Source organism: Microcaecilia unicolor, chromosome 6 (assembly GCF_901765095.1).
Source record: "Microcaecilia unicolor chromosome 6, aMicUni1.1, whole genome shotgun sequence".
NCBI lineage: Eukaryota > Metazoa > Chordata > Amphibia > Gymnophiona > Siphonopidae > Microcaecilia > Microcaecilia unicolor.
The window spans coordinates 311,852,633-311,877,621 of NC_044036.1; the positions used below are offsets into that span (position 1 = coordinate 311,852,633).

At 47.0% G+C, this 24,989-nt stretch overlaps 1 protein-coding gene across 1 annotated transcript in view; it reads left to right on the forward strand.

Moving 5' to 3' along the window:
• The window catches only part of TNRC6C (trinucleotide repeat containing adaptor 6C), a 253,617-nt gene that overhangs the window by 73,711 nt on the left and 154,917 nt on the right, over positions 1 to 24,989 (forward strand). The window contains 3 exon segments of the mRNA XM_030208143.1: positions 6,186 to 6,352; positions 22,848 to 22,928; positions 24,451 to 24,508. Coding sequence (XP_030064003.1) covers positions 6,186 to 6,352; positions 22,848 to 22,928; positions 24,451 to 24,508 — 306 coding nt within the window.

Consider the following 24,989-nt stretch of genomic DNA (forward strand, 5'->3'; position numbering starts at 1 on the left):
AAATGATATAGTACAATTCTGTAAATGTATAAATTATATACAAACTAGTAAAAAAGGCCTGTTTCTGAGACCAATGAAACGGGCGCAAGCAAGGTTTTCATCGTAGTGTGTGTGTTGAGAGTGACTGTGTGAGAGAGAGGCAGAGTGAATGTGCGAGTGTGTGTGACATAGAGTGAGGCTGTGTGTGTGAGAATGAGTGTGTGTTGCAGGGTCCCCCCCCCTCCCAGCTTTATGTTCGTGCCCCCCCCCCTCTCCGCCTTTCAGGGTTGTGGCCCTCTCTCCCACTGCCTCGTTCAAGCTGCCTCCCTTCCTCCCATGTGCTGGCTGGCTGGCTCCCTCCCTCTGACGTTCAGGCTGGCTTCCTGCCTTGTGACATAGAGTGAGGCTGTCTGTGAGAGTGTGTGTGAGAGAGAATGAGAGTGTGCGGCAGGGCCCCCGCTCTATCTCCTGCCCCCCTGTCTTCCCTCTCCCCCTTCCTTCCCCTCCCCCTCCCCTTTTTCCTCCCCTCCCAGCTTCAGGTTCGTGGCCCCCCTCCCTCCCTCCCTTCACCTTTCAGAGTCGTGGCCCTCTCTCCCACTGCCTCGTTCAAGCTGCCTCCCTCCCACGTTCTGGCTGGCTGGCTTGCTTCCTCCCTCCCTCCGACTTTCAGTCTGGCTGCCTGCCTCTCTCCCTCCCACGTTCAGGCAGGTTCGCTCCCTCCCTCCCACGTTCAGGCTGCTTTCCTCCCTTGCTTCCTCCCAAGTGTCAAGTGCTCCACCCTCGTTGTCATCGCATTGTGACGATAGTCCTCCCTTTCTTACTGCTCGTTTGCGTTCGCGATCCGTCTGACGTCCCTTTTTTTTTGCGAAGGGACGGGTGGGCGATGCTATTCGTTGAATGTAAGTGCTCCGCCCTCGACGTCATCACGTTGTGATGTGAGGGCGGGGTATACACTCATGGAGGAGCATCGATCTACACAGCCTCATTTTTAGAACGTTGGGAAAATTGAGGCTTCAATAGAACATTGGAGGTGTGTTTTATATAGAGAGATATAATTTAAACAATATATGTTAACATACTTTCCAAGGACAGACATTATGTATATGTATGTCATCAATAAACAAAGTGAGTAAAATGCATATTATAATAATTTAATTATATATTAAATATATAAATTATAAAATATAACATCAAATGATAAAGGATAATCATATTAATAAACATTGATAAAATATATGCTGCAAAATGACTGAACATGAGACTCTGTGCTTATATTTTAAATAAATTTGGCACCTACCTAATATTTGCATGATCATATAATTTCCACTCGAAAAACTAAAAAAAAATGAGAAAGATAAATAAAAGAAAAAATTTAAAAAATAATGAAAAATAATAAAATAAAAAACACAAAAAAGGAAAATGTAAGTATTGAAAAGTATAATTTGAAAAAAATATATAAAATTTTAAGCGATTTAAAAATGATTAGAAATATATTTAATCTAAGAAATTTATATGTATTGTTTATTGAACCAACATGATTTTATATATATATATATATATATACATTTTTTAACACAAATAATGTGCTGATTGCTAATCAAATAAAATAATTGCAATTAGAAGTAATAGTATAAATTATCTATTTGTTGAGCTCACAATTGTGCAGTGGAAAATTGCACTCCTTAACAGATGACACTTTGAAAAGAAGAATCCTACAACGAACATGTGATAATGTATCAGTCTTATGATGCTCAATACAATTCAATATGTACATATGTATGTCATCACAAAATAAAATGTATTGCATGTAGTGATGTATGGTTAACCGTTCGCAATTCCTAAATAGCCAATATTCTCAGACTGCTCATTTCTCTATAAGCGTAGCACTTCTAATGTACAGCATCAATGAATATAAAAACTGCCGTATAAATGGTGTATATACAATTAATTAAAATAAAACATAAGCTTATTGACTGATCTAAGCCAAGTGAAGATTTTAAAAGTCCAACAATTGATTGTTGCAAACAAAACTACTTATGTTCGAAAGCCGACATATGACAGGAAACCACCGGCTGGCTTTAAATTTTATGCCTAATGCAAAAGGTCAACGTGTGTGTTCAAACTACATGGATATTCAAAGCTATTTGAAAGTCAAATACTACCATTATGTCGCTTTCTATTGGAAATATTTGAAGTGTAAAAACTTATATAAAAATAGTTTGTCATTACCCGTCTATCAATGACGTCAATGTAATCTTGCTGACGAGAATTATGTTACATTTCCTAGAGCATTATATTGGCCTTGGCAATACTGGTTCCCTCTCATCAAAAGATTCTGTTGCTTGTCTGCTTCTTCTCAGGCCAGGTCAAATGCACCAGCTGACACACTGAACTACCATGACTTACCTGCAGCGTGACATCTCCCTTTTTTCCACATACACTGGAAGCAAAAGGAGAGAGTGGATTGCACTTGCCTGCCTTAGTGCTTATTTGCATGCCTGTGCTCAAGTAGGCCAAATGCACTAGCTGACACACTGAACTGCCATGGCTTACCTGTAGCATGTCATGTCCCTTTATTCTAGACATACTGGAAACAAGTGGAGGGAGTTTGGGTGTGATTAATTCAGACTGCCTGAACTAGTCCAAATTGACAGAGCAATTTATGAGAATGAGAGGAAGTTTGGGAAAAGGCTGTGCTGCCAGTAACTCCTGCTGTTGGATCCCCCCTCCCCCCAAAGATGAAAAGTCAGTAGGTACCACTGAGTACTGGATCCATTGATAAGGGAACTCTGCCTTCAGCTGAATCTGTTCCAAAGTTTTTTTTTTTTTGGGGGGGGGGGGGGGGGGGCGGTGTCCGTCCCAAAGGACTGTTTCAGAACAGGAGACGACATGAGCCTATCTAGCCCATTATATGGGCCAAAGCCATTAGGCAGAGATTGCCACCATTTTCGCTTAACCAAAACAATAGCAAGCGCTTTTGAAAACAGCAAAAGATTATTAAAAATAATATAAATTATCATGAAATAAAAATTGAATATCAGAACAGCTTACAAAACTATTGTAGCTAGTAGAAACAGCAGTTATAAACTCTGTATTTTGTGCTCACTTTTCTACACTGTTCTATACCATACAGATGGCCAAATTTCAGTGAGGATATCCTGTTTCCTGATGGTTTCATCTTAGCTGTTATCTGCCTTGGGAAGCCTGGTGTTATGAAGATGGAATATATTGAAATTAAATGGAAGTAAAATCTCATTGGGGCACATGAAATCACATTTTCACCTCATCTGTTTGTAGACGTTTACATTTTAGATACACAAATGGATTATTTTGTTTTAAGCATGTTTCAGGGACAAGTGGTTTTATAAGTCAAAATACAAATTTTGTTTCATGCAGATCTTTTTTTTTGTTTAAACATAACTAAATAATCCCCTAATGCACTCCATTGGTTTTCTTATATTTTGTTCTTGTGATGACTTATACTAGGCCAAAACTGGAAATTCTTCTCTTCTATCTGGTCTATAATAAAAGGAGCTCATTCTGAACATTATCCACCCTAAAAGGTTGTTTTGTGGCTGTATATGAGGACTTGTGGTATTGAATAAATAAGTATATATTCTTGTTCCTAGTCATGTGTCCAAAGTTTATATAATCCTTTCAAGATAGCCAGTTAATCATTTAATTTATTAGTGGAATGTAACCACAGAGGCATGGTATAGTCACATCATTTAACTTATTAGTGGGCTGTGGTGGTTTCTGCTATTACTAAGAGGAATACGGTTCCCGTGGATGGAGGCATGGGTTTTATTCAGGATATATGGAGGCCCTCCTAAAGAGTGGAGTGGAGGAGTGGCCTAGTGGTTAGGGTGGTGGACTTTGGTCCTGAGGAACTGAGTTCGATTCCCACTTCAGGCACAGGTAGCTCCTTGTGACTCTGGGCAAGTCACTTAACCCTCCAATGCCCCATGTAAGCCGCATTGAGCCTGCCATGAGTGGGAAAGCGTGGGGTACAAATGTAAAAAAAAAAAAAGAGCAGTTTTGATGTCTCTGGTTTAGCGGTTCAAGCAGCTATCTTTAAGAGAAGCCAACGACTGGTCTTTATCAAAGCTGTACTGTAAAACATCCACTATGTTAGGCACAGACTCACGAAATGGAGAAGTGTCGCGATCCAGACACCATGCCTCAAAAATCCACCACGTCCTGGAGTAGGGGCACTTTATGGGGTGGTGGGGCAGTTGTGGAGGGTAGCTTAAAGGCTGGTGGGATACATTTTTGGGGTTGAGGAAAGTTTGTGGGTGGCAGCACAGTTCTAGGTAGTATTTGGGGGGGGGGGGCAATTGAAAGAGTTTTTTGGGAGGCATGGGTTCAGTTTATGGAGTTGTGGGGCTGGTATGTGAAGTAGTTTTTGGAGGTGGTAGCAGTTTGTGGGGTGGCAGGTTAGTTTTTTTTTTTTTTTGGGGGGGGGGGGTGGATGCAGTTCTGTGATGGTAGTTTTGACTGTTGAGGTCAGTCTGGGCAGTGGTATGCCCGTTTGCAGGGGTTAGTGGTGGAGGTGGGGCAACTTGGGGGTTGGGAGAGTAGAGGACAAGGAGAGACAGTTTGAGAGGGAGATTACTTAACTTATATATTTCACTGTATGCTTTTTTTTTTTTTTAATTCAGTAGTTTGATTTAATCCATTTATGAACCCATTATGTCTTACTGATTTCCTCCCCTCCCCCCTCCTCAACATACCAATGTGATCAATACATTGTATATGTGCTGTACCAGCTAGATAGTTCAATAGGGGAAGCCACTAAAATAATAGAATCCATACAAAAATCAGTTCATCACTGCCTTCCTGAAATAAAGATCCACAAAGAGCAAATACTGGGGTCGTTCAAATTTATGAAACCACTAATCATGGTACATCAGTATTAACCCTGTCTGAGACCTCCAATTGAAACATAAACTCAATAAAAATTAGTATGTACTTCTTGGGTTTTAGGTTTCAGGGAATAGCACTTAGTAATGAATTTTGAAAACAAAAAGGGGGTAGAGTGAGGCTAAAACGTGTTTTTGTAACATAGTCTGTTTTAAATGCTGTTACCATTTCAGTGTTGAAATATTGGCCATTTATGTAATACTAGCCGTTAAGCCTGTTAAAACGGGCGAGATTTCCAGCTACCCTCCTCGCCGCCGCTCCCTCCCCCCTCCATGCTGGACCCCCTGCACTGACCTGACAGTGCCTCTCACCTCCGTGATGCACTGCTGCTGCCTGCAGCGCTTCCACATGGAGGTGAGAGGCGCTGTCAGGTCAGTGCAGGAGGCCCGATACGGAGGGAGGCAGGAGCGGGGTTGGGGGGGGGGGAGGGTGGAGGTTGGTGCGTGCGATGTTTGTTTCCAAGCGGCAGCGTCTGACAGTCCGACTCCGTTTCCCTCTCTGTTCTGCCCTTTGACGTCATCATGTCTTGACGTGAGGGCGGGACAGAGAGGGAAGTCTCTACTGCGCATTTGCAGGTGAGTCGGTCACTTGCCATTTATATGTTTGATATCATTTTTATTATAAGTTCTTGTTAGAAAACAAAGCACAATCTAGAGTTGCCATTACTGTGTCAGACTTCTTCATATGCATTACATTGAACTCTCGTGCTATGTTGTATCAAAACTAAAATGACCACCTAAACTTCCGGAAATCACTAAAAACTAACCTGTTTAAAAAGGCATTCCCTACCGATCCAACTTTGTATTTGTTCACATCAGAGTCTGCAAACGCTTCTCCGGTACTATGTAAGCCACATTGAGCCTGCAAATAGGTGGGAACATGTGGGATACAAATGTAACAAATAAAATTTGCTTTCAAGATATAGTGAATTTATATTAACCAGGTTCCTTGCCATTCAGTGTGTGTAGTCATATTGACCAGGATATCACAAAGGCAAGTATCTGCAGCATTCTTGCTAGTTATGGCATCAAGCCTGTTATATTGTCCAATCAAAAACCAACATGGCTCTGAAAGTTCTTGCTAAATTAGCACAGTATAAAGCTCTTCGAGATACGACACAGGGCTCTAACAGTACTTTTTATCACTACCTTAAAAGTGTAAGGCAGTAAATTTAAAAGAGCAGATTTAAGTATTCAACTGAGTATAAATCAGTGTAAATGAGAATGTATTTAACAATTGGTTATCCAAACCATAGGAAAACATGCTCCCTTTCTTTCTGCCAGCTTCAAAATCTATGCAAGAAGGCTGGGGCAATAGTGGGGATGATATGAACCTCAGTACAAGCCAGTGGGAGGATGAAGAAGGAGATGTATGGAATAATGCTGCTTCCCAAGAAAGTAACTCCTCCTGTAGTTCCTGGGGGAATGCCCCAAAGAAAGGACTTCCAAAGGTGAGATTAAAGAGAAGGAAGAAATACCTGAGAGAGAAGCATTAAAATGTATTGAAAGTCAAAATAATTGTAAAATGTTTTAATGTCCATGTTTCCCTAGCGTCCCTCCGGACCGGCCCAGAATGTGACTGATGGGTTGTGTACGCCTTCCAGCAGATGGAGACTGAGAGAAACTGTAACTCCAGCTAGCCAATAAGAGCCCTTGCCAGCTAGAGAAAGATCCAGTAATTACTACTACTACTACTACTATTTAGCATTTCTATAGCGCTACAAGGCATACGCAGCGCTGTACAAACATAGAAGAAAGACAGTCCCTGCTCAAAGAGCTTACAATCTAATAGACAAAAAATAAATAAAGTAAGCAAATCAAATCAATTAATGTGAACGGGAAGGAAGAGAGGAGGGGGTAGGTGGAGGCGAGTGGTTACAAGTGGTTACGAGTCAAAAGCAATGTCAAAGAGGTGGGTTTTCAGTCTAGATTTAAAGGTGGCCAAGGATGGGGCAAGACGTAGGGGCTCAGGAAGTTTATTCCAGGCGTAGGGTGCAGCGAGACAGAAGGCGCGAAGTCTGGAGTTGGCAGTAGTGGAGAAGGGAACAGATAAGAAGGATTTATCCATGGAGCGGAGTGCACGGGAAGGGGTGTAGGGAAGGACGAGTGTGGAGAGATACTGGGGAGCAGCAGAGTGAGTACATTTATAGGTTAGTAGAAGAAGTTTGAACAGGATGCGAAAACGGATAGGGAGCCAGTGAAGGGTCTTGAGGAGAGGGGTAGTATGAGTAAAGCGACCCTGGCGGAAGATGAGACGGGCAGCAGAGTTTTGAACTGACTGGAGAGGGGAGAGGTGACTAAGTGGGAGGCCAGCAAGAAGCAGATTGCAGTAGTCTAAACGAGAGGTGACAAGGGTGTGGATGAGGGTTTTGGTAGAGTGCTCGGAAAGAAAGGGGCGGATTTACGGATGTTGTAAAGAAAGAAACGACAGGTCTTGGCGGTCTGCTGGATATGAGCAGAGAAGGAGAGAGAAGAGTCAAAGATGACCCCAAGGTTTCGAGCTGAGGAGACAGGGAGAATGAGAGAGCCATCAACAGAAATAGAAAATGGGGGGAGCGGGGAGGTGGGTTTGGGGGGGAAAATGAGAAGCTCGGTTTTGGTCATATTTAATTTCAGGTGGCGTTGAGACATCCAGGCAGCAATGTCAGACAAGCACGCTGAAACTTTGGTTTGGATGCAAGGTGAGATATCAGGGGTAGAAAGGTAGATTTGGGAGTCATCAGCATAGAGGTGGTAGGAAAAGCCATGGGATGAGATTAATGAACCAAGGGAAGAAGTGTAGATAGAAAAGAGGAGGGGACCAAGAACAGAACCCTGGGGTACGCCGACAGGCAGAGGGATAGAAGTAGAAGAGGATCCACCAGAGTGAACACTAAAGGTGCGGAGGGAGAGGTAGGAAGAGAACCAGGAAAGGACAGAGCCCTGGAATCCAAGTGAGGACAGGGTATCGAGAAGTATGCTGTGATCGACAGTGTCAAAAGCAGCGGAAAGATCAAGAAGAATGAGGATGGAATATTGACCTCTGGATTTAGCCAGTAATAGGTCATTGGAGACTTTAGTAAGCGCAGTTTCGGTTGAGTGGAGAGGGCGAAAACCAGATTGTAATGGGTCAAGAATAGCATGTGAGGAGAGAAAATCAAGGCAGCGGCGGTGAACAGCACGCTCAAGTAATTTGGAGAGAAAAGGAAGGAGGGAGATGGGTCGGTAATTAGAGGGACAAGTAGGGTCAAGTGAAGGCTTCTTAAGGAGAGGTGTGACCACAGCATGTTTAAAGGCAGCAGGGACAGTCGCAGTGGAAAGTGAGAGGTTGAGAATGTGACAGATAAAAGGAATAAGAGTAGGAGAGATGGCATTAAGAAGGTGGGTGGGAATGGGATCAGAGGAACAGGTGGTACATTTTGAGGAAGAAAGGAGAAGTGTAGTTTCCTCAATAGTAACTTCAGGAAAGGAGGAAAGGGAATGAGGGGAAGGAGAGAGAGGGGAACGGACTAGTGGAGGGAGAGCTGGTGAGGTAGAGAAAGCAAGGTTTATCTTTTGAACCTTGTTGTGAAAGAATTCAGCAAGGGTCTGAGGAGATAGTGAAGGGGGAGTTGGGGGAGGGGGCACCTTGAGGAGAGAGTTCAATGTGGTGAAGAGAAGTCGAGGATTAGAGCCAAGAGAGTTGGTCAGTTGGATATAATAATCCTGTTTGGCACGTAAAAGAGCAGATTGGAAGGAGGTCAGCATGAACTTAAAGTGTAAGAAATCAGCAAGGGCCCGAGATTTCCGCCAGAGGCGTTCGGCGGAGCGGGTACAGGAACGTAGGTAGCGGATATTAGAAGTCAGCCAAGGTTGGGGTTTTGTACGCCTTACAGGGCGGGTCATCAAAGGTGCAAGAGTGTCTAAGGCAGAGGATAGAGTATTGTTGTAAGAAGAAACAGCCTCGTTGACAGACGTGGATGGTGCCACAGTAGAGAGGAGGTTTGAAACATGGGAGGATAGAGATGAAGGGTCAATGTCGTGAAGATTCCTAGATAAATTAGATAGGATAGGACTGGGAGGGAGGAGATTTAAGTGTGAAAGTTATAAGATGGTGATCAGAGAGGGGAAGATCGGAGGCAAGGAAACTAGAGGGTGAACAGATGAGATCAAGACAGTGACCATTTTGATGAGTGGGGGAGGTGGAGCATAGTTGGAGATTAAAGGACGACGTTAAAGCGAGTAACTTGGAAATATAAGAGTTGGAAGGATCATTAGCAGGAATATTAAAGTCACCAAGGATGAGAGAGGGGGAGGAAGGATCATGGAAGAAGGCAAGCCAGGCATCAAAGTCACTGAGAAAGGATGAAAGGGACTTATCAGGGGGACGATAAATGACCGCTATTCGAAGAGGCAGAGGAGAGAAAAGGCGGATAGAGTGGACTTCAAAGGAGGAAAAACAGTGAGATTGAGGTGGAAGAAGGGGTTGAAATCTGGAGGAGGGAGAGAGAAGTAGTCCAACACCGCCCCCACGGCCAGCAGGGCGAGGAGTATGTGAAAATAGATAACCGCCATGGCACAGTAATCTCAATCTCCAGCAGGTGGAAGGTGGTGAGCCCTTTAGTCTCAGTTCTTTATTGCTTTATTCTGTATTTCTTTATTTCTCATTGTCTGGTTATTCTTTAATGTGTTTTTGTCTTCTGTGCCCTTTAAAAAAAAAAAAAAAAAACCTGCTGTAGAGGCTGAGGTCCTTGGGGGCTTCTTTTTGCCTCAGGGATGCTACACTCGAAAGGCCGGGTTCCTCCCCCATATCTCTTGCTAGCTATTTTGAATAGATTTTAAAAAGATTTTATTGCTGGCATTTTACCTATACAGCTAAAAGAGAAAAGTTACCTCAAGCTCCTCAAGGGAGGTGCTTTGGCGGTGGGGAGAGGCAGCCACTTAGTAGGAGAAGTAAAAATTTTGGACCCCTCAGTCTGCTAGTTTGACAGAGCGGTTTTGGGTCTGTTTCTTTAACAAGCTGAGCAGTGTAGCTCCTTCGCGGTTTATTTTTCTTGATCAGGTGTTCTTGCCCCGATTTCGGAGAAATTTTGCTGTTGCACCGTTTGTCAGTGGCGTGGACTCGGTGCCAGTGGGGAAATCGTTAGTTTAGCTGTTGGGGGGACCCGATGCCGATGTCTTGTCAGTGGTTGCGTCCCCTTCCCCTTCGCTGCTGATTTTGGTGGGAAACACCACCATCTTGGATGCTTCGTCGTCAAGGGGTTCTTCTTTTTTGCCGGCCGTGTCTACAAGGGGGATGTAGATTCTGACCACAGCGGCTCATATTGTTTTCCTTTCTTCTGTCTGCCCAGTCTGCTTTGTTTCTGGTTGGGTCTGGTGTCTTAGGAATTCCCTCCTTTTGTCTGTTAAATTTTCAGTTTTTTTCCTTAAAAACACAGCAGTTTCGGTCATATGTGTTAGGCAAGGCTGTTTTCCTTTAAGGGAGAAGCCAGCAGATCCTTCCTGGAAGAAGTTTCCACTCTATATAATACGATGTTGTGAACATACAGAGGTCTTCTGTTTTTTTGAAAATTGCTGTTTTTTTAACATTCTTGCCAGCTGCTTTAGTTATGAGGACCTCAGAGAATTTGGAGGTGTACCTATGAATAGAGGTGCATTTACCGTATCTGTGTTACTGGTAATTAAAAAAAAAAAAAGAAAGAGTAGTTGTGTTCCTTTTTATGGTTCAGTAGGTGCAATCTAGTTTTACAGTTTGTTCTTTATATGGGTTATTCTTTGCCCTAATTTTTACCTTAGTGTTCCTTTGGGTACTTGTAGTGAGGTTAGGTTTGTTTGGTGCAGGGTATGACTAAAGTCAGGCATTTACCGTTCACTCCCTGTCACTCAAGTCAGCGGAGGTGACAGCCTCCTGCTCGGGCACACTGTTCTTTGCTGAACTTTGTGAGCACACCCCACATTGCTCAGTCCAGAGAGGGCTGCAGCTGTTATTTCCAAGGCATATCCTGGTTTGTTTAAAAAAAAAAAAAGAAAACGATTAAGCTTAGTGCTGGGTGTATGATCTTTTGGGATTTTTTTTTTTGTATGGAATCTTATTAATTTCCAGAAGGATGTACTTCTCTGCTCCTTCTTGAGAGTTATCAATCAATGATTTTATGCTTTTCTGCAGGCAGGTGCTTAACTCCTCTGTGTAAATGGCTTTCTCCGAGGACAAGCAGGCTGCTTGTTCTCACGACTGGGTTGACGTCCACGGCAGCCCCCACCAACCGGAACAAAACTTCGCGGGCGGTCCCGCACGCAGGGCACGCCCACCGCGCATGCGCGGCCGTCTTCCCGCCCGTGCGCGACCGTTCCCGCACGCAGGGCACGCCCACCGCGCATGCGCGGCCGTCTTCCCGCCTGTGCGCGACCGTTCCCGCTCAGTCTTTTCTTTTCCGCGCTGGAGAGAGCCGTGTTCGTCTCTCTCTCTGTCAGCCCCGGAAACCGGAAATTTTTTTCTTCTTAGTTTGTTTCTTCGCTTCTTTTATTCTGTTTTCTTTAAACAAAACAAAACTTTGTTTCCCCCCCTCGTAAACGTTTAGCGGGGGGGGGGGCGCCTCGTTGCGGCCTTGTGGCCGCGCGGTCTATTTCTTTTCGGGTGTGCCTTTTACTGCCACCATCGACGACTTTGACTTCGCCGACGCAATTTTTCCGTCGATGTCCTCGAAGGTCCCAAGTGGATTTAAGAAGTATGGTCGGTGCGGCCGGCATATCTCGCAGACCGACACTCACGCTTGGTGCCTCCAGTGCCTCGGGCCGGAGCACGATACCAAGACGTGCACCTTGTGTCTCGGTTTACGGAAACGGACACAGGTGGCGAGGCAAGTTCTGCGGGACCGTCTTTTTGGAACTTGCGCCGGCCCCTCGACTTCGACGGCATCGGTGTTGACGGCCGGATCTTCGGTACCGGTACCGATGTCCACAAAATCGGCACCGACGGCACCGACCCCAGGAGCACAGGTTCCGTTGGCCCGCCGGTCCTCCGGAGATGGCAGGGGTGAGCGGCCACGCGGGCAATCGGCCCCGGTCACTCCCTCTACCCAGGGCCATCGGGACCGAACCCTGTCGGACTCTATCCCTCGAGGCTGAGGGGGATCTACCTCCTCCTCTTCGGTACCGCCGAGCGCCGATGACAGGCACCCGAAGAAGGCTAAAAAGCACCGTCATCGGTCGCCTACGGCGCATGTGGCTACCAGCTCCGGCTCCAGAGATGACTCGACGCCAAGGAAGCGGCAGCGCCGGGAGGAGCAGTCCCCCTCGGTAGTAGAGGTATCGCTACGTCAGGGCACAGGCACTTCGGTGCTGTCTCCTGGACCCGAGCAGATTCTGGCACCAGCACCTCCACCGGCCCCCTCGCCTTTCCCGACAGCGGGCCTTGACGAGTGCCTCCGAGCCATCCTTCCGGGGATCCTGGAAGGGCTGATGCGCCAGACTGTGCCCCCCGGCGCCATTGATGGAGGCGCCGGTGTGCTCTAGCCCGGTGCCGAGGCCTTCGACGCCGACACCGCCGGTCTCGACCGTCACGCAGGTGGAGTCCCCGTCGATGGAGGGAGCTTCATCCCCGCCGGCGCGGGAGTCCACTCCTCGACGCCGCCACCGAGGACTCGGTGCCTCGAAGTCGAGCCGGGCCCGGTTGAGGTCTGAGCTACAGGAGCTCATGTCCGACACCGAGGAAGAGGCCTCGTGGAGGGGAGGAGGAGGACCCCAGATATTTCTCCTCAGAGGAGTCTGTGGGCCTTCCCTCCGACCCCACTCCTTCACCGGAGAGGAAGCTCTCGCCACCTGAGAGCCTCTTCTTTGCCTCCTTTGTCAGGGATATGTCTATCTGCATTCCCTTTCCTGTGGTCTCTGTGGATGAGCCGAGGGCCGAGATGCTCGAGGTCCTCGACTATCCATCACCACCTAGAGAGTCCTCCACGGTACCGTTGCACAATGTCCTCAAAGAGACACTGCTTCGGAACTGGTTGAGACCTTTATCTAATCCCACCATCCCCAAGAAAGCGGAGTCCCAATACAAGATCCACTCAGACCCAGAGTTAATGCGGCCCCAATTGCCTCATGACTCGGCGGTCGTGGACTCTGCTCTCAAGAGGGCACGGAGTTCGAGGGATACCGCTTCGGCGCCCCCGGGGCGGGAGTCTCGCACTCTGGACTCGTTTGGGAGGAAGGCCTACCAATCTTCAATGCTCGTGACCCGCATCCAATCCTACTAGCTCTACACGAGCATACACATGCGGAATAATGTGAAGCAACTGGCGGACCTGGTTGACAAGCTCCCCCCGGAGCAGTCCAGGCCTTTTCAGAAGGTGGTCAGGCAGCTGAAGGCGTGCAGAAAGTTCCTGTCCAGGGGTATTTATGACACCTGTGATGTGGCATCTCGAGCTGCGGCCCAAGATATAGTGATGCACAGACTCTCCTGGCTGCGTGCCTCTGACCTGGACAACCGCACCCAGCAGCGGCTGGCTGATGTCCCTTGCCGGGGGGGGGATAATATTTTTGGCGAGAAGGTTGAGCAGTTGGTGGACCAACTGCATCAGCGGGAAACCGCCCTCGACAAGCTCTCCCACCGGGCACCTTCAGCATCCACCTCTGCAGGTGGACGTTTTTCCCGGGCCCGGCAGGCTGTGCCCTACGCCTTCAACAAGCGTAGGTACACCCAGCCGGCCCGAAGGCCTCATCAGGCACAGGGACAGTTCCAGCGCGCTCGTTCCCGTCAACAGCGTGCGCCTAAGCAGCCCCCTGCGCCTCCACAGCAAAAACCGGGGACGGGTTTTTGACTGGATCCATGGGAACATAGCCGCCATCAAAGTGTCCGTACCGGACGATCTGCCAGTCGGGGGGGGGGGGGGGGGGGGGGTTGAAACTTTTTCACCAAAGTTGGCCTCTAATAACCTCGGACCAGTGGGTTCTCCAAATAGTGCGGTGCGGATACGCCCTGAATTTGGCCTCCACTCCACCAAATTGTCCTCCGGGAACCCAATCCTTCAGCTCCCATCACAAGCAGGTAGAGGAACTCTCCGCCCTTCTCAGCGCCAATGTGGTCGAGCCCGTGCCACCCGGGCAGGAAGGGCAGGGATTCTATTCCAGGTACTTCCTTGTGGAAAAGAAAACCGGGGGGATGCACCTGAGAGGCCTGAACAAATACCTGGTCAAAGAGAAGTTCAGGATGCTTTCCTTGGGCACCCTTCTACCCATGATTCAGAAAGACGATTGGCTATGTTCCCTGGATTTAAAGGATGCATACACTCACATCCCGATACTGCCAGCTCACAGACAGTATCTCAGATTCCGTTTGGGAACACGGCACTTTCAGTACTGTGTGCTGCCCGTTGGGCTTGCCTCTGCGCCACGAGTATTCACAAAGTGCCTCGTGGTGGTGGCGGCGTACTTGCGCAAGCTGGGAGTGCACATGTTCCCATATCTCGACGATTGGCTGGTCAAGAACACCTCAGAGGCAGGAGCCCTTCGGTCCATGCAGTGCACTATCCACCTTCTGGAGCTGCTGGGGTTTGTGCTAAATTACCTGAAGTCCCATCTCCAGCCAGTCCAATCTCTGGAATTCATAGGAGCGCTGCTGAATTCTCAGACGGCTCAGGCCTTTCTTCCCGAGGCAAGGGCGCAGAACCTTCTGTCCCTTGCTTCCCAGACCAGAGCGTCTCAGCAGGTCACGGCTCGGCACATGTTGAGACTCCTCGGACACATGGCCTCCACAGTTCATGTGACTCCTATGGCTCGCCTTCACATGAGACCTGCTCAGTGGACCCTAGCTTCCCAGTGGTGTCAAGCCACTGGGAATCTAGAAGATGTCATCCGTCTCTCCATCAGTTGCCGCAATTCACTGCACTGGTGGACCATTCAGACCAATTTGACCCTGGCACGTCCATTCCAAATTCCACAGCCCACGAAAGTGCTGACGACGGATGCATCACACCTGGGGTGGGGAGCTCATGTCGATGGGCTTCACACCCAGGGACTGTGGTCCCTCCAGGAACAGGATCTTCAGATCAACCTCCTGGAGCTCCGAGCGGTCTGGAACGCACTGAAGGCCTTCAGAGATCGGCTGTCCTGTCAAATTATCCAAATTTGGACAGACAATCAGGTTGCAATGTATTACATCAACAAGCAGGGGGGCACCGGATCTCACCCCCTGTGTCAGGAAGCCGTCGGGATGTGGCGCTGGGTCTGCCAGTTCGGCATGCTTCTCCAAGCCACATACCTGGCAGGCGTAAACAGTCTGGCCGACAGACTGAGCAGAGCCATGCAACTGCACGAGTGGTCGCTCCATTCCAGAGTGGTACGCAAGATCTTCCGAGAGTGGGGCACTCCCTCGGTGGACCTTTTCGCCTCTCAGACCAACCACAAGCTGCCTCTGTTCTGTTCCAGACTCCAGGCACACGGCAGACTAGCGTCGGATGCCTTTCTCCTCCATTGGGGGACCGGCCTCCTGTATGCTTATCCTCCCATACCTTTGGTGGGGAAGACCTTACTGAAGCTCAAGCAAGACCACGGCACCATGATTCTGATAGCGCCCTTTTGGTCCTGTCAGATCTGGTTCCCTCTACTTCTGGAGTTGTCCTCCGAAGAACCGTGGAAATTGGAGTGTTTTCCGACTCTCATTTTGCAGAACAACGGAGCGCTTCTGTACCCCAACCTTCAGTCTCTGGCTCTCACGGCCTGGATGTTGAGGGCGTAGACTTTGCTTCGTTGGGTCTGTCGGAGGGTGTCTCCCGCGTCTTGCTTGCCTCTAGGAAGGATTCCACTAAAAAGAGTTACTTTTTCAAGTGGAGGAGGTTTGTCGTTTGGTGTGAGAGCAAGGCCCTAGAACCGCGTTCTTGTCCTACACAGAACCTGCTTGAATACCTTCTGCACTTATCAGAGTCTGGCCTCAAGACCAACTCAGTAAGGAATCACCTTAGTGCGATTAGTGCTTACCATCATCGTGTAGAGGATAAAGCCATCTCTGGAGAGCCTTTAGTCGTCCAATTTATGAGGCTTGCTCTTGTCAAGGCCCCCTATCAAGCCTCCTGCAGTGTCATGGGATCTCAGCGTAGTCCTCACCCAGCTGATGAAACCTCCTTTTGAGCCACTGAATTCCTGCCATCTGAAGTACTTGACCTGGAAGGTCATTTTCTTGGTGGCAGTTACTTCAGCTCGTAGAGTCAGTGAGCTGCAAGCCCTGGTAGCTCATGCTCCTTATACCAAATTTCATCATAATAGGGTAGTACTCCGCACTCACCCCGTTTCTGCCAAAGGTGGTGTCGGAGTTCCATCTTAACCAGTCAATTGTCTTGCCAACATTCTTTCCCAGACCGCATACCCGCCCTGCTGAACGTCAGTTGCACACATTGGACTGCAAGCGAGCTTTGGCCTTCTATCTGGAGCGGACACAGCCCCACAGACAGTCCGCCCAATTGTTTATTTCCTTCGACCCCAATAGGAAAGGGGTCGCTGTAGGGAAACGCACCATCTCCAATTGGCTAGCAGATTGCATTTCCTTCACTTAGGCCCAGGCTGGGCTGACTCTTGAGGGTCATGTCACGGCTCATAGTGTCAGAGCCATGGCAGCGTCGGTGGCCCACTTGAAGTCAGCCACTATTGAAGAGATTTGCAAAGCTGCGACGTGGTCATCTGTCCACACATTCACATCTCATTACTGCCTCCAGCAGGATACCCGACGCGACAGTCGGTTCGGGCAGTCGGTGCTGCAGAATCTGTTTGGGGTTTAAATCCAACTCCACCCTCCAGGACCCGAATTTATTCTGGTCAGGCTGCACTCTGTTAGTTGTTCTTCGTAGGTCAATTTCTGTTATGCCCTTGCCGTTGCGAGGTTCAATTGACCTGGGTTCTTGTTTTGAGTGAGCCTGAGAGCTAGGGATACCCCAGTTGTGAGAACAAGCAGCCTGCTTGTCCTCGGAGAAAGTGAATGATACATACCTGTAGCAGGTGTTCTCCGAGGACAGCAGGCTGATTGTTCTCACCTACCCTCCCTCCTCCCCTTTGGAGTTGCGTTTTACTCATTAATTTGCTTGTCATTCAACTGAGCGGGAACGGTCGCGCGCGGTGGGCGTGCCCTGCGTGCGGGACCGCCCGCAAAATTTTGTTCCGGTTGGTGGGGGCTGCCGTGGACGTCAACCCAGTCGTGAGAACAATTAGCCTGCTGTCCTCGGAGAACACCTGCTACAGGTATGTATCATTCACTGTATAGCTGCTACATTAATTTTATGTGAAGAGGATCCCTCAGAAACCTATCGGACCTTATGTCCTAGGTTTACAACGGGTACAATGAGAGCCGTTGATACATTTCTATCATAGGGATTTTTTTGAAACCTCTTCTTATATTTTTCACGTTTTTCTAAGTCCTCAATGCTGTGTTTTTAAACTCTGCGATTCTGACTAGAACCAATTTAAATCCAGGAAAGCGCCAAACAGATATAGTGCAAGTGTTGCACTATATCTGTTTGGCGCTTTCCTGGATTTAAATTGATTCTAGTCAGAATCACAGAGTTTAAAAGCACAGCATTGAGCACTTAGAAAAACGTGAAAAATATAAGAAGAGGTTTCAAAAAATCCCTATGATAGAAATGTATCAACGGCTCTCGTATCCGTTGTAAACCTAGGACGTAAGGTCCGATAGGTTTCTGAGGGATCCTCTTCACATAAAATTTATGTAGCAGCTATACAGCCATTTACACAGTGTCATTTGTCTATTTTGTATTAGTTTACTATATTGTTGACACTCGTTATACTGCAAAAAAGTTTTTGAGGTGCTTAACTCCAGTCTAGGGAGCTCAGAGGTAATCTAGATTTGACAGATGTGAGAATGTGCTAACTGCAACGGCCGTGTGCTGGTGTTTTGGGACTGTGCCCAACATAATCTCAGCAATTGTGACAGACCAAACTGCGCTAGTGTGCATTACTCCTGTTTGTAAGTAGTGTGGAGGCAATTCAGCACCTGTTGAGGCGGTGCTAAGGTAACCGGTCTGCCTGGACAAAAAACAAAGGTTTGCGTGCCGTACTTATAGTGAGTTATCTGTAATAGGCGGTCTATGCTCGTTCTTTGTCCCGTCTAGTTCCTACTTAGAATCTCCACGTGGGGTTCACATGAATTAGTGAGTGATCGCCATCTTCTCACCTCAGTTAAAGTTTACCTGCTTGGACAGAAGAAATAGTAATGTGCCAATTCACATGCGCCTTGCTTAGTGTATTTAGTAATATGGGCAGTCCGGAGAGTTTTTTTGTCTGCGCTGGTCGTGACAGAGGCCTCTCTTCATGTTCTTTTTCGGACCTCGCATCTGCGTTTTTCTTGGCTTCCGATGTTGGGCAAACCCTATCAGTGTCGGGTGTAGCCTTTCGGCCTGGCGACTGCCTCTCGTACGCTTATCAAGGTGATGGTAGTAGTGGTGCCGGCTCTCAGAATTGGGGACATCCTCTTTCATCATTCCCTGGTCCTTTGGCTGATCAAGACAAATTCATATCAGGAGAGCAATCAGGCTATGTTCCGACTCTGGCACCTTTTGTAGTCCCTAGGTTGGGGCAGTAAATTCGCATCACAGCCGTAGGCTGTCGTCCCAGGCCTAGGGGGTGCTGCTGTTCTCAGCTGAGTTGAGGTCTTCATTACCCGGTCTGTAGCCTTAGATTGCAATTTCAGATTTGCCTGGTGTTCCAGTCCTCGAGGCCAAGAGCGAGGGATTCACTTCAGGCTGGGTTCCGTGGCATTGGCAATAGAAGCAGTGCCCTGGGCGAGGGCTCAGGTTCGGTCTCTACTGCCTATGTATTTAGGGGCAGTCTCCGCTGGTAGTTCTGGGAGTCCATTCTTTCGGATGTTCCAAGGGTATGGCCTTGGAGCAGTTGAAAGGGATAGTTCTCCAACGCATAACAGCACCAGGAGCTGGGCCGCTCACTGTCGGGAGCAGTATGCTTAAGGTCTCTGGTCTGGACAGGTGACATCTAGCTAGATCAGCTTTCTGGAAACCAGAGCATTTCGGCTAGCTACTGCGGCATTTCATCACTGGCTGGCTGGCGAGTCAGCTGCATCTTTTCAGGCTACGCCTCAGCGATGGCATGTATATATATATATATATATATAGGTATGTATATCTGTGTAGATATATGTGTATAGATGGATATATTTTATCCGCCAGAGGCGGATGAGCTGTCATCAGTTGAAGCAGGAGACAGTGGAGCTACTTGCAGAATTTGCATTGAGTAGTTCATTCTGCTGTTCTTATTGCAGGTATTCAGAACAGTCAGGCAGGTTTTTTCTCAGTCGAAACTCTCTGGATCCTGGAGAAGGTGCTCTCAGTTAAGTAGCGTGTCAAGCTGCGGTATGGTGTTGGGTTTTCCAACGTTGGTTCTTTTTCCGTCTGTTCTCAATACGAAGCTTCCGCTTTTCGTTAGTCACTGAGAGGTCCCCAGAGCACAGAGGGGAGATTGACCGTCCTGCTCTAGGCCTTTCCTCTGTAGCCTCTCTTAGGCTTTTTCTTTCAGTGGATTGAGACACTTGGAGGCCGGGCATTTGTTTTTAGTAGAGTTGGATCGGCCTTGTAATCCTAGGTCCGATAATCTTTGGTGCCTTCTGGTTAGTTCTCCTCTTTGGGTTAGTTCTCTTCAGTTTCCGGAGTCGTCAGGTTTTTTCCGGATCCGGTTTGCTTTTGTCTTAAGAATTGGCACCTGAACAGGTACGATTGGGGGGGGGGGGGGCGGGGGAATCGTCATCCGGATTGATTCTCTCTTATGACCTGGCTCTTGAAGGGGCTAGACTGACTAAGAGAGGTTTTTCGGCTCAGGTCATTACTCTATGCTTTGCTCTCGGTCCTGTTCTACTTCTTTGAATTATGGGCGCACCTGCAGGGTTTTTTTGAGGAATGGAGTAATGAGAGGGGGTTTTTCTCCTTTTTTTGTTCTTGGATTCCACAGATTTTTTGCAGCAAGGTTTTGACAAGGGCCTCGCTTTGGCTGCTCTTAGGGTGCAGATTGCGGCTTTGGCATCTTTTCGTGCTCGTGTCCAAAGTAAACCTTTGTCTTCTCATCCGTAGGTGGTGCGTTTTTTTGAGAGGAATTTCTCTTCGGCCTCCGTCTCAGTTCTTTTCCTCACTGGGATTGAATGTGGTGTGTTTGGTTCTTACTAAACCTCCTTTTGAGCCTTGGTGGTCCTATTCTCTGAACGACTTGACTTTGAAGACAGTATTTTTGGTGGCCATTGCTTCGGCTAGGCGAGTTTCGGAGTTGCAGGCATTGTCGGGTAGTATGTTGTTTTGGAGTTTTTCTGAATGATCGGGTTCATGTTTCTCAGTCGGTAGTTTTGCCTATAGTAAGTTCTTTCTCCAGTTCTGCAGACCAGCGTCTTTTGTAGTGTTTGGATGTCAAGCGAATGTTGAAACTCTATATCAAGTCTACTGTTGACGTTCGGCGTTCTGGTCGTTTGTTTTTCTGGTTGGAGGTCCGCGCATAGTGTTTAGGGCTTCTAAGCCCACTATATCTCTTTGGATTAAAGAAATGATTGCCTCAGTTTATCTTTTTTCTGGGGACTCTGTTTCAGAGCATGTTAAGCCTCACTCTGCAGGTGGTCAGGCTGCCGTTTGGGCAGAGCGCTGTCTTGTGCCTCCGGAAGACATTTGTGGGGCGGCGACCTGGTTGTCTTTGCATTCTTTTTCTCAGCATTATCGTTTACACGTTCTCAGCCATCGTCAGATTGCTTTCGGAGCGAGCGTTTTGTCGGCGGGGCTGCTAGGGTCCCTCCCATAATTTCACTGCTTTGTTACTTCCTATCAGTCACATTCTGGGCCGGTCCGGAGGGACGCTAAGGAAGGGTAAATTAGACCTTACCTGCTAATTTGCTTTCCTTTATTCCGGCCCAGATCCCTCCCTTTGGATAGCTGTATGTTCATACGTTATGGGTGTTTTTCTTCTTTATTGGAGATGTGTTGCTGGTTGGTAGTTTAAAATAATAATAATAACAACAAATACTAAAATACAATAAAATAAAAAAACAATAAAAAAAACATATATATATGTTTATATATAACTAGTAAAAAAGGCCAGTTTCTGACACAAATGAAACGGGTGCTAGCAAGGGTTTCCTCGGAGCGTGTATGTTTGACTGTGTGTGAGAGTGACTGTGAGAGAGAGTGAATGTGTGAGTGTGTGTGACAGAGAGTGAGTATGGGTGCGAGTGTGTCTGTGAGTGAGAGAGTGTGTGTGACAGTGTGAGAGTATGTGTGCGATACACAGACTCTCTGTGAGACCGAGAGAGTATATGAGATTGAGAGACTGTTTGAGAGTGAATGTGAGACAGTGTGAGAGACAGTGTGTGAGAGAGAGAGAGACACTGTGAGAGAATGTGTGTGTGACAGATACCTCCCCCCCCCCCCTCTGGTCTCTGGACCCCCCTCCCCCCCCCCCCCCCCCTCTCAGGACCCCCTCCCAATGTCTCCCGTTTCATTCTGCATCCTTCCATCCAGTGTCTCCTTTTTTTTTTTTTCCCGTACCCTTCCATCCAGCGTCTTCCCTCTTTCTCTCCCCATCATAAGTAATGCCACACTGGGAAAAGACCAAGGGTCCATCGAGCCCAGCATCCTATCCACGACAGCGGCCAATCCAGGCCAAGGACACCTGGCGAGCTTCCCATCTACCCTCTCTCCTGATCCTTCCATCTAATGTCTCTCTCCCCCTCCTTCTATCCAGTATCTTTCTATCTCTCTACCCTTTTCTGTTCATTGTCCCTTCTCTCTCCACATCCTTCCAGTCTCTACCCTTTCTCTCTGCATCCATTCATCCATCTCCCCCTTTCTCTCCCCATCCTTCCATCTGTTTTCCCTCTTTCTCTCCCCATCCTTCCATCCGTCTACCCCCCTCTCCCGATTCTTCCATCCCGTGTCTTTCTCTCTATCCCCTTCTTTCCCTCTGGGCCCGCCCACCCAACACAGACCTGCCAAGTCTCCCGCAAAACACGCGGCGCCAGCTCCCATTTTCAGCCACTGCTGCTTCTCTTGTTAAGCAGCAGCAGCCGCTACAAAAATAGCTGTTTTTAAAAAGAAAGCATGGCACCGCAAGCAGCCATCAGGCATTGGCTGTCAGCTCTGCAGCCACTCCTCTCATGTCGCTGCGCTCCTCCGGGGTTCTACTCCTAGGGCAGTGACGTGAGAGGCGAGAGGAGCAGCTGCAGAGCCGACAGCCAATACCTGATGGCTGCCTGCGGTGCCGCGCTTTCTTTTTAAAAACGGCTGTTTTTGTTTTTATAGAGGCCACTGTTGCTCAACAGGAGAGGCAGCAGTGGCCGGAAATGGGAGCTGGCGCCGCGTGCTTCGCGGGAGATTTGGCAGGTCTGTGTTGGGTAGGCGGGCCTGGAGGAAAAGTGGCTGGGCCTGGGCAGCGACCTTGGGGGGGGGGGGTGGGTGGGTAGTAGTGGCTACGGCGACCTCGTGGAGGGGGGAGCGGCAGCGACCTTGGGGGAGGCGAGGGCGGTAGGAGCGGGGCCTCTGGCTGCTGTCGGGCGGCTGGTCAGTGCTGCGTGTGACGTCAGCCTGATCTACGGAGCCTAGCAGACCAACTCTGAAGAAAGCGACGGACACAGGCAGCAAGATAGAACGTTGAAGGTGAGAATTATTATATAGGAGAATTACCTGTCCTGTTTTTGCAGGAACATGTTATGTTGGGAGGCACTCACCCTTTGTTGGCAAAGTGCCGGTGGCTGCTCAGGTTTTTGGGGGCACAGTTTATATGTTTCTTCTATGTTTTTTCCTTCTACTTTGGTACTTTATTACTGGATCTTTCTCTAGCTGGCAAGGGCTCTTATTGGCTAGCTGGAGTTAGTTTTTTTTTTCTCAGTCCCCACCTGCTGAAAGGCGTACACAACCCATCAGTCACATTCTGGGCCGATCCGGAGGGACTAAAGGAAAGCAAATTAGCAGGTAAGGTCTAATTTACCCTTTTAAATTCTCTTGGATTGCTTAGGGCATGAAGACTTCTAGCAAGCAAGATGAGGCCTGGATCATGAATCGTCTAATAAAACAGCTCACAGATATGGGGTTTCCAGTGAGTGACATCTGTGTATTATGATATCCTGAATTTATTTTCCTATAAACATGTCTGTAGTACATGGTCATTTGCTAACTGCGTACAAGTCCCTATTAGGTTTTATGGGCTTCCTCTGGAAATCTGATTGCTATGGGGTAACTGGTAATCTCTTACTGGCAAAAAAGAGCTTGTTTTCTGAAGTATACAGCAACATTGGAGTAGAATATTCTATTATATTCCCTGGTAGTCAGTATAGAGTCTCACTCTAGAGCTCTAGCACATCAATCCTTTATTAGTATAGAGCAATAAATTGCTGGCTGGAAGAATTGTGACTGTTTTTGGGGGGGAAAAGTGACTAAAAAAGTAGATCCAAAATGTTGAAAGTGGCCAGTTTTTCATGTTATGTGTCTGTAAGTAGTCTGTAAAAGTTGCATATTTGAACTTGGGTAAGCTTTTCAAAAAAATGTTGACATAAAAGGATGGGGTTTGGACTGTTGTATTACGAATTGTTTGCTTTAACAGAATTCATTAAAACCTTATTTTTTGTTTCTGTTGACTTTTGACACCTTTTCCCAGAGATAGTCACAATTAGTGTATGGAAGGAAGGGGTCTGAGATGAACTTCATTTCCTGCCTTCAGTTTAGCGTAGTTCCTGATAGCACCCATATTTTGTGACTTTTGTTAGTGTTAGAAAATATGTATTTAATTCAAACCATAGCTTTTAAAAAAAAAAAAAAAATTATAGTGAACTTTATTATGTGCTTAAGTAACAAGGATAGCTAATTTGCTGCTACACTGCAGAGAACTAAGGTAAAGTGTCAATTTTGTAAATTTACGCCAAGATTTAGGCATCCCAATGCCATGTGCTTAGCATCAATTCTAGGATAGCATCTTGGAACCAAGATTGTTATAGAATTCTAGCATAAGTCAGCATTGATGCAATTATAGTTACATCAAATCAGTGCCAGTCATAACTGCAGGCACCTAATTATGCCCTGAAGCGCACTTAATTTATAGGATTCTGTAAGTGACATGCCTATCTTACAGATATACTCATGACCCGCTGTACTCCCCCCCCACATTTACGCCACCTTGCACTTAAGCACTAAATACATAAGTTTGACATGTATGTTATAGAACAGCACCAAGCACTTGTGTGTAAATGCCAATTAGCGGCAGCAATCATTTGTGCAAATGCTATTATTTTGTAACTTATGTGCACAATTGGCAGTATTTTTAGGCACCAGTTTATAGGATTGCCTTTACTTGTTTTGCATTTAAATTGTTCCATCTTAGAAACAAAATTTGTATATAGTAGATTGAGCCTAACACAGCTCATGTTATAGCATATATTGTAATAAGCAATGAGAAACCACCATATGAAAGCATTAGATTTATACAAATGCATTTATAGAGTTTTATTTACAAGAACAGCACTGTTACATAACCATGATTCAGAAAAGTTATTTTTTTTTACTTGAAGTTCTGTAAATGTGTAACTAAATGTATTTTTAATATCTTGTTTTATTGTCGTATAAAGAGGGAGCCTGCAGAAGAGGCCTTGAAAAGTAACAATATGAATTTGGATCAGGCCATGAGTAAGTAATCCTATAAAAAGAGCACTTTTAGCAAAGTGGCATTATCACAAAAATTTGACATGCATACAGAGATACTACTGAAAAAGGTGCGAGCAAAATTCTAATATATAAAATAATTTAGAACCTTTCCACACACATAATTCCCATGTTGTCATGGCCATGCAGAATGCATCAGGGTGTCATTTTCCATTGAGAGGAACAGATGCGTTTTTTAACTGGCCACTTCAGTTAATTGCTGTGCTGGCTTAGAACATGAGAATATAAGGGTTGTCCCACTGAGTTAGACCAAGGGTCCATCTAGCCCAGTATTCTGTTTCCAGAAGTGCACAATCCAGGTCTCAAGAACCTTTCAGAATCCCAAAAAGTATCAAGATTCCATGTTATATAACCTGTGGTATAAGCAATGACTTTTCTTCAGAGGTTCTCTGTTTTAGGAAATCATGTGCCTTGATGTTTTCTTTGTCCCTCATTGTTTTATTAA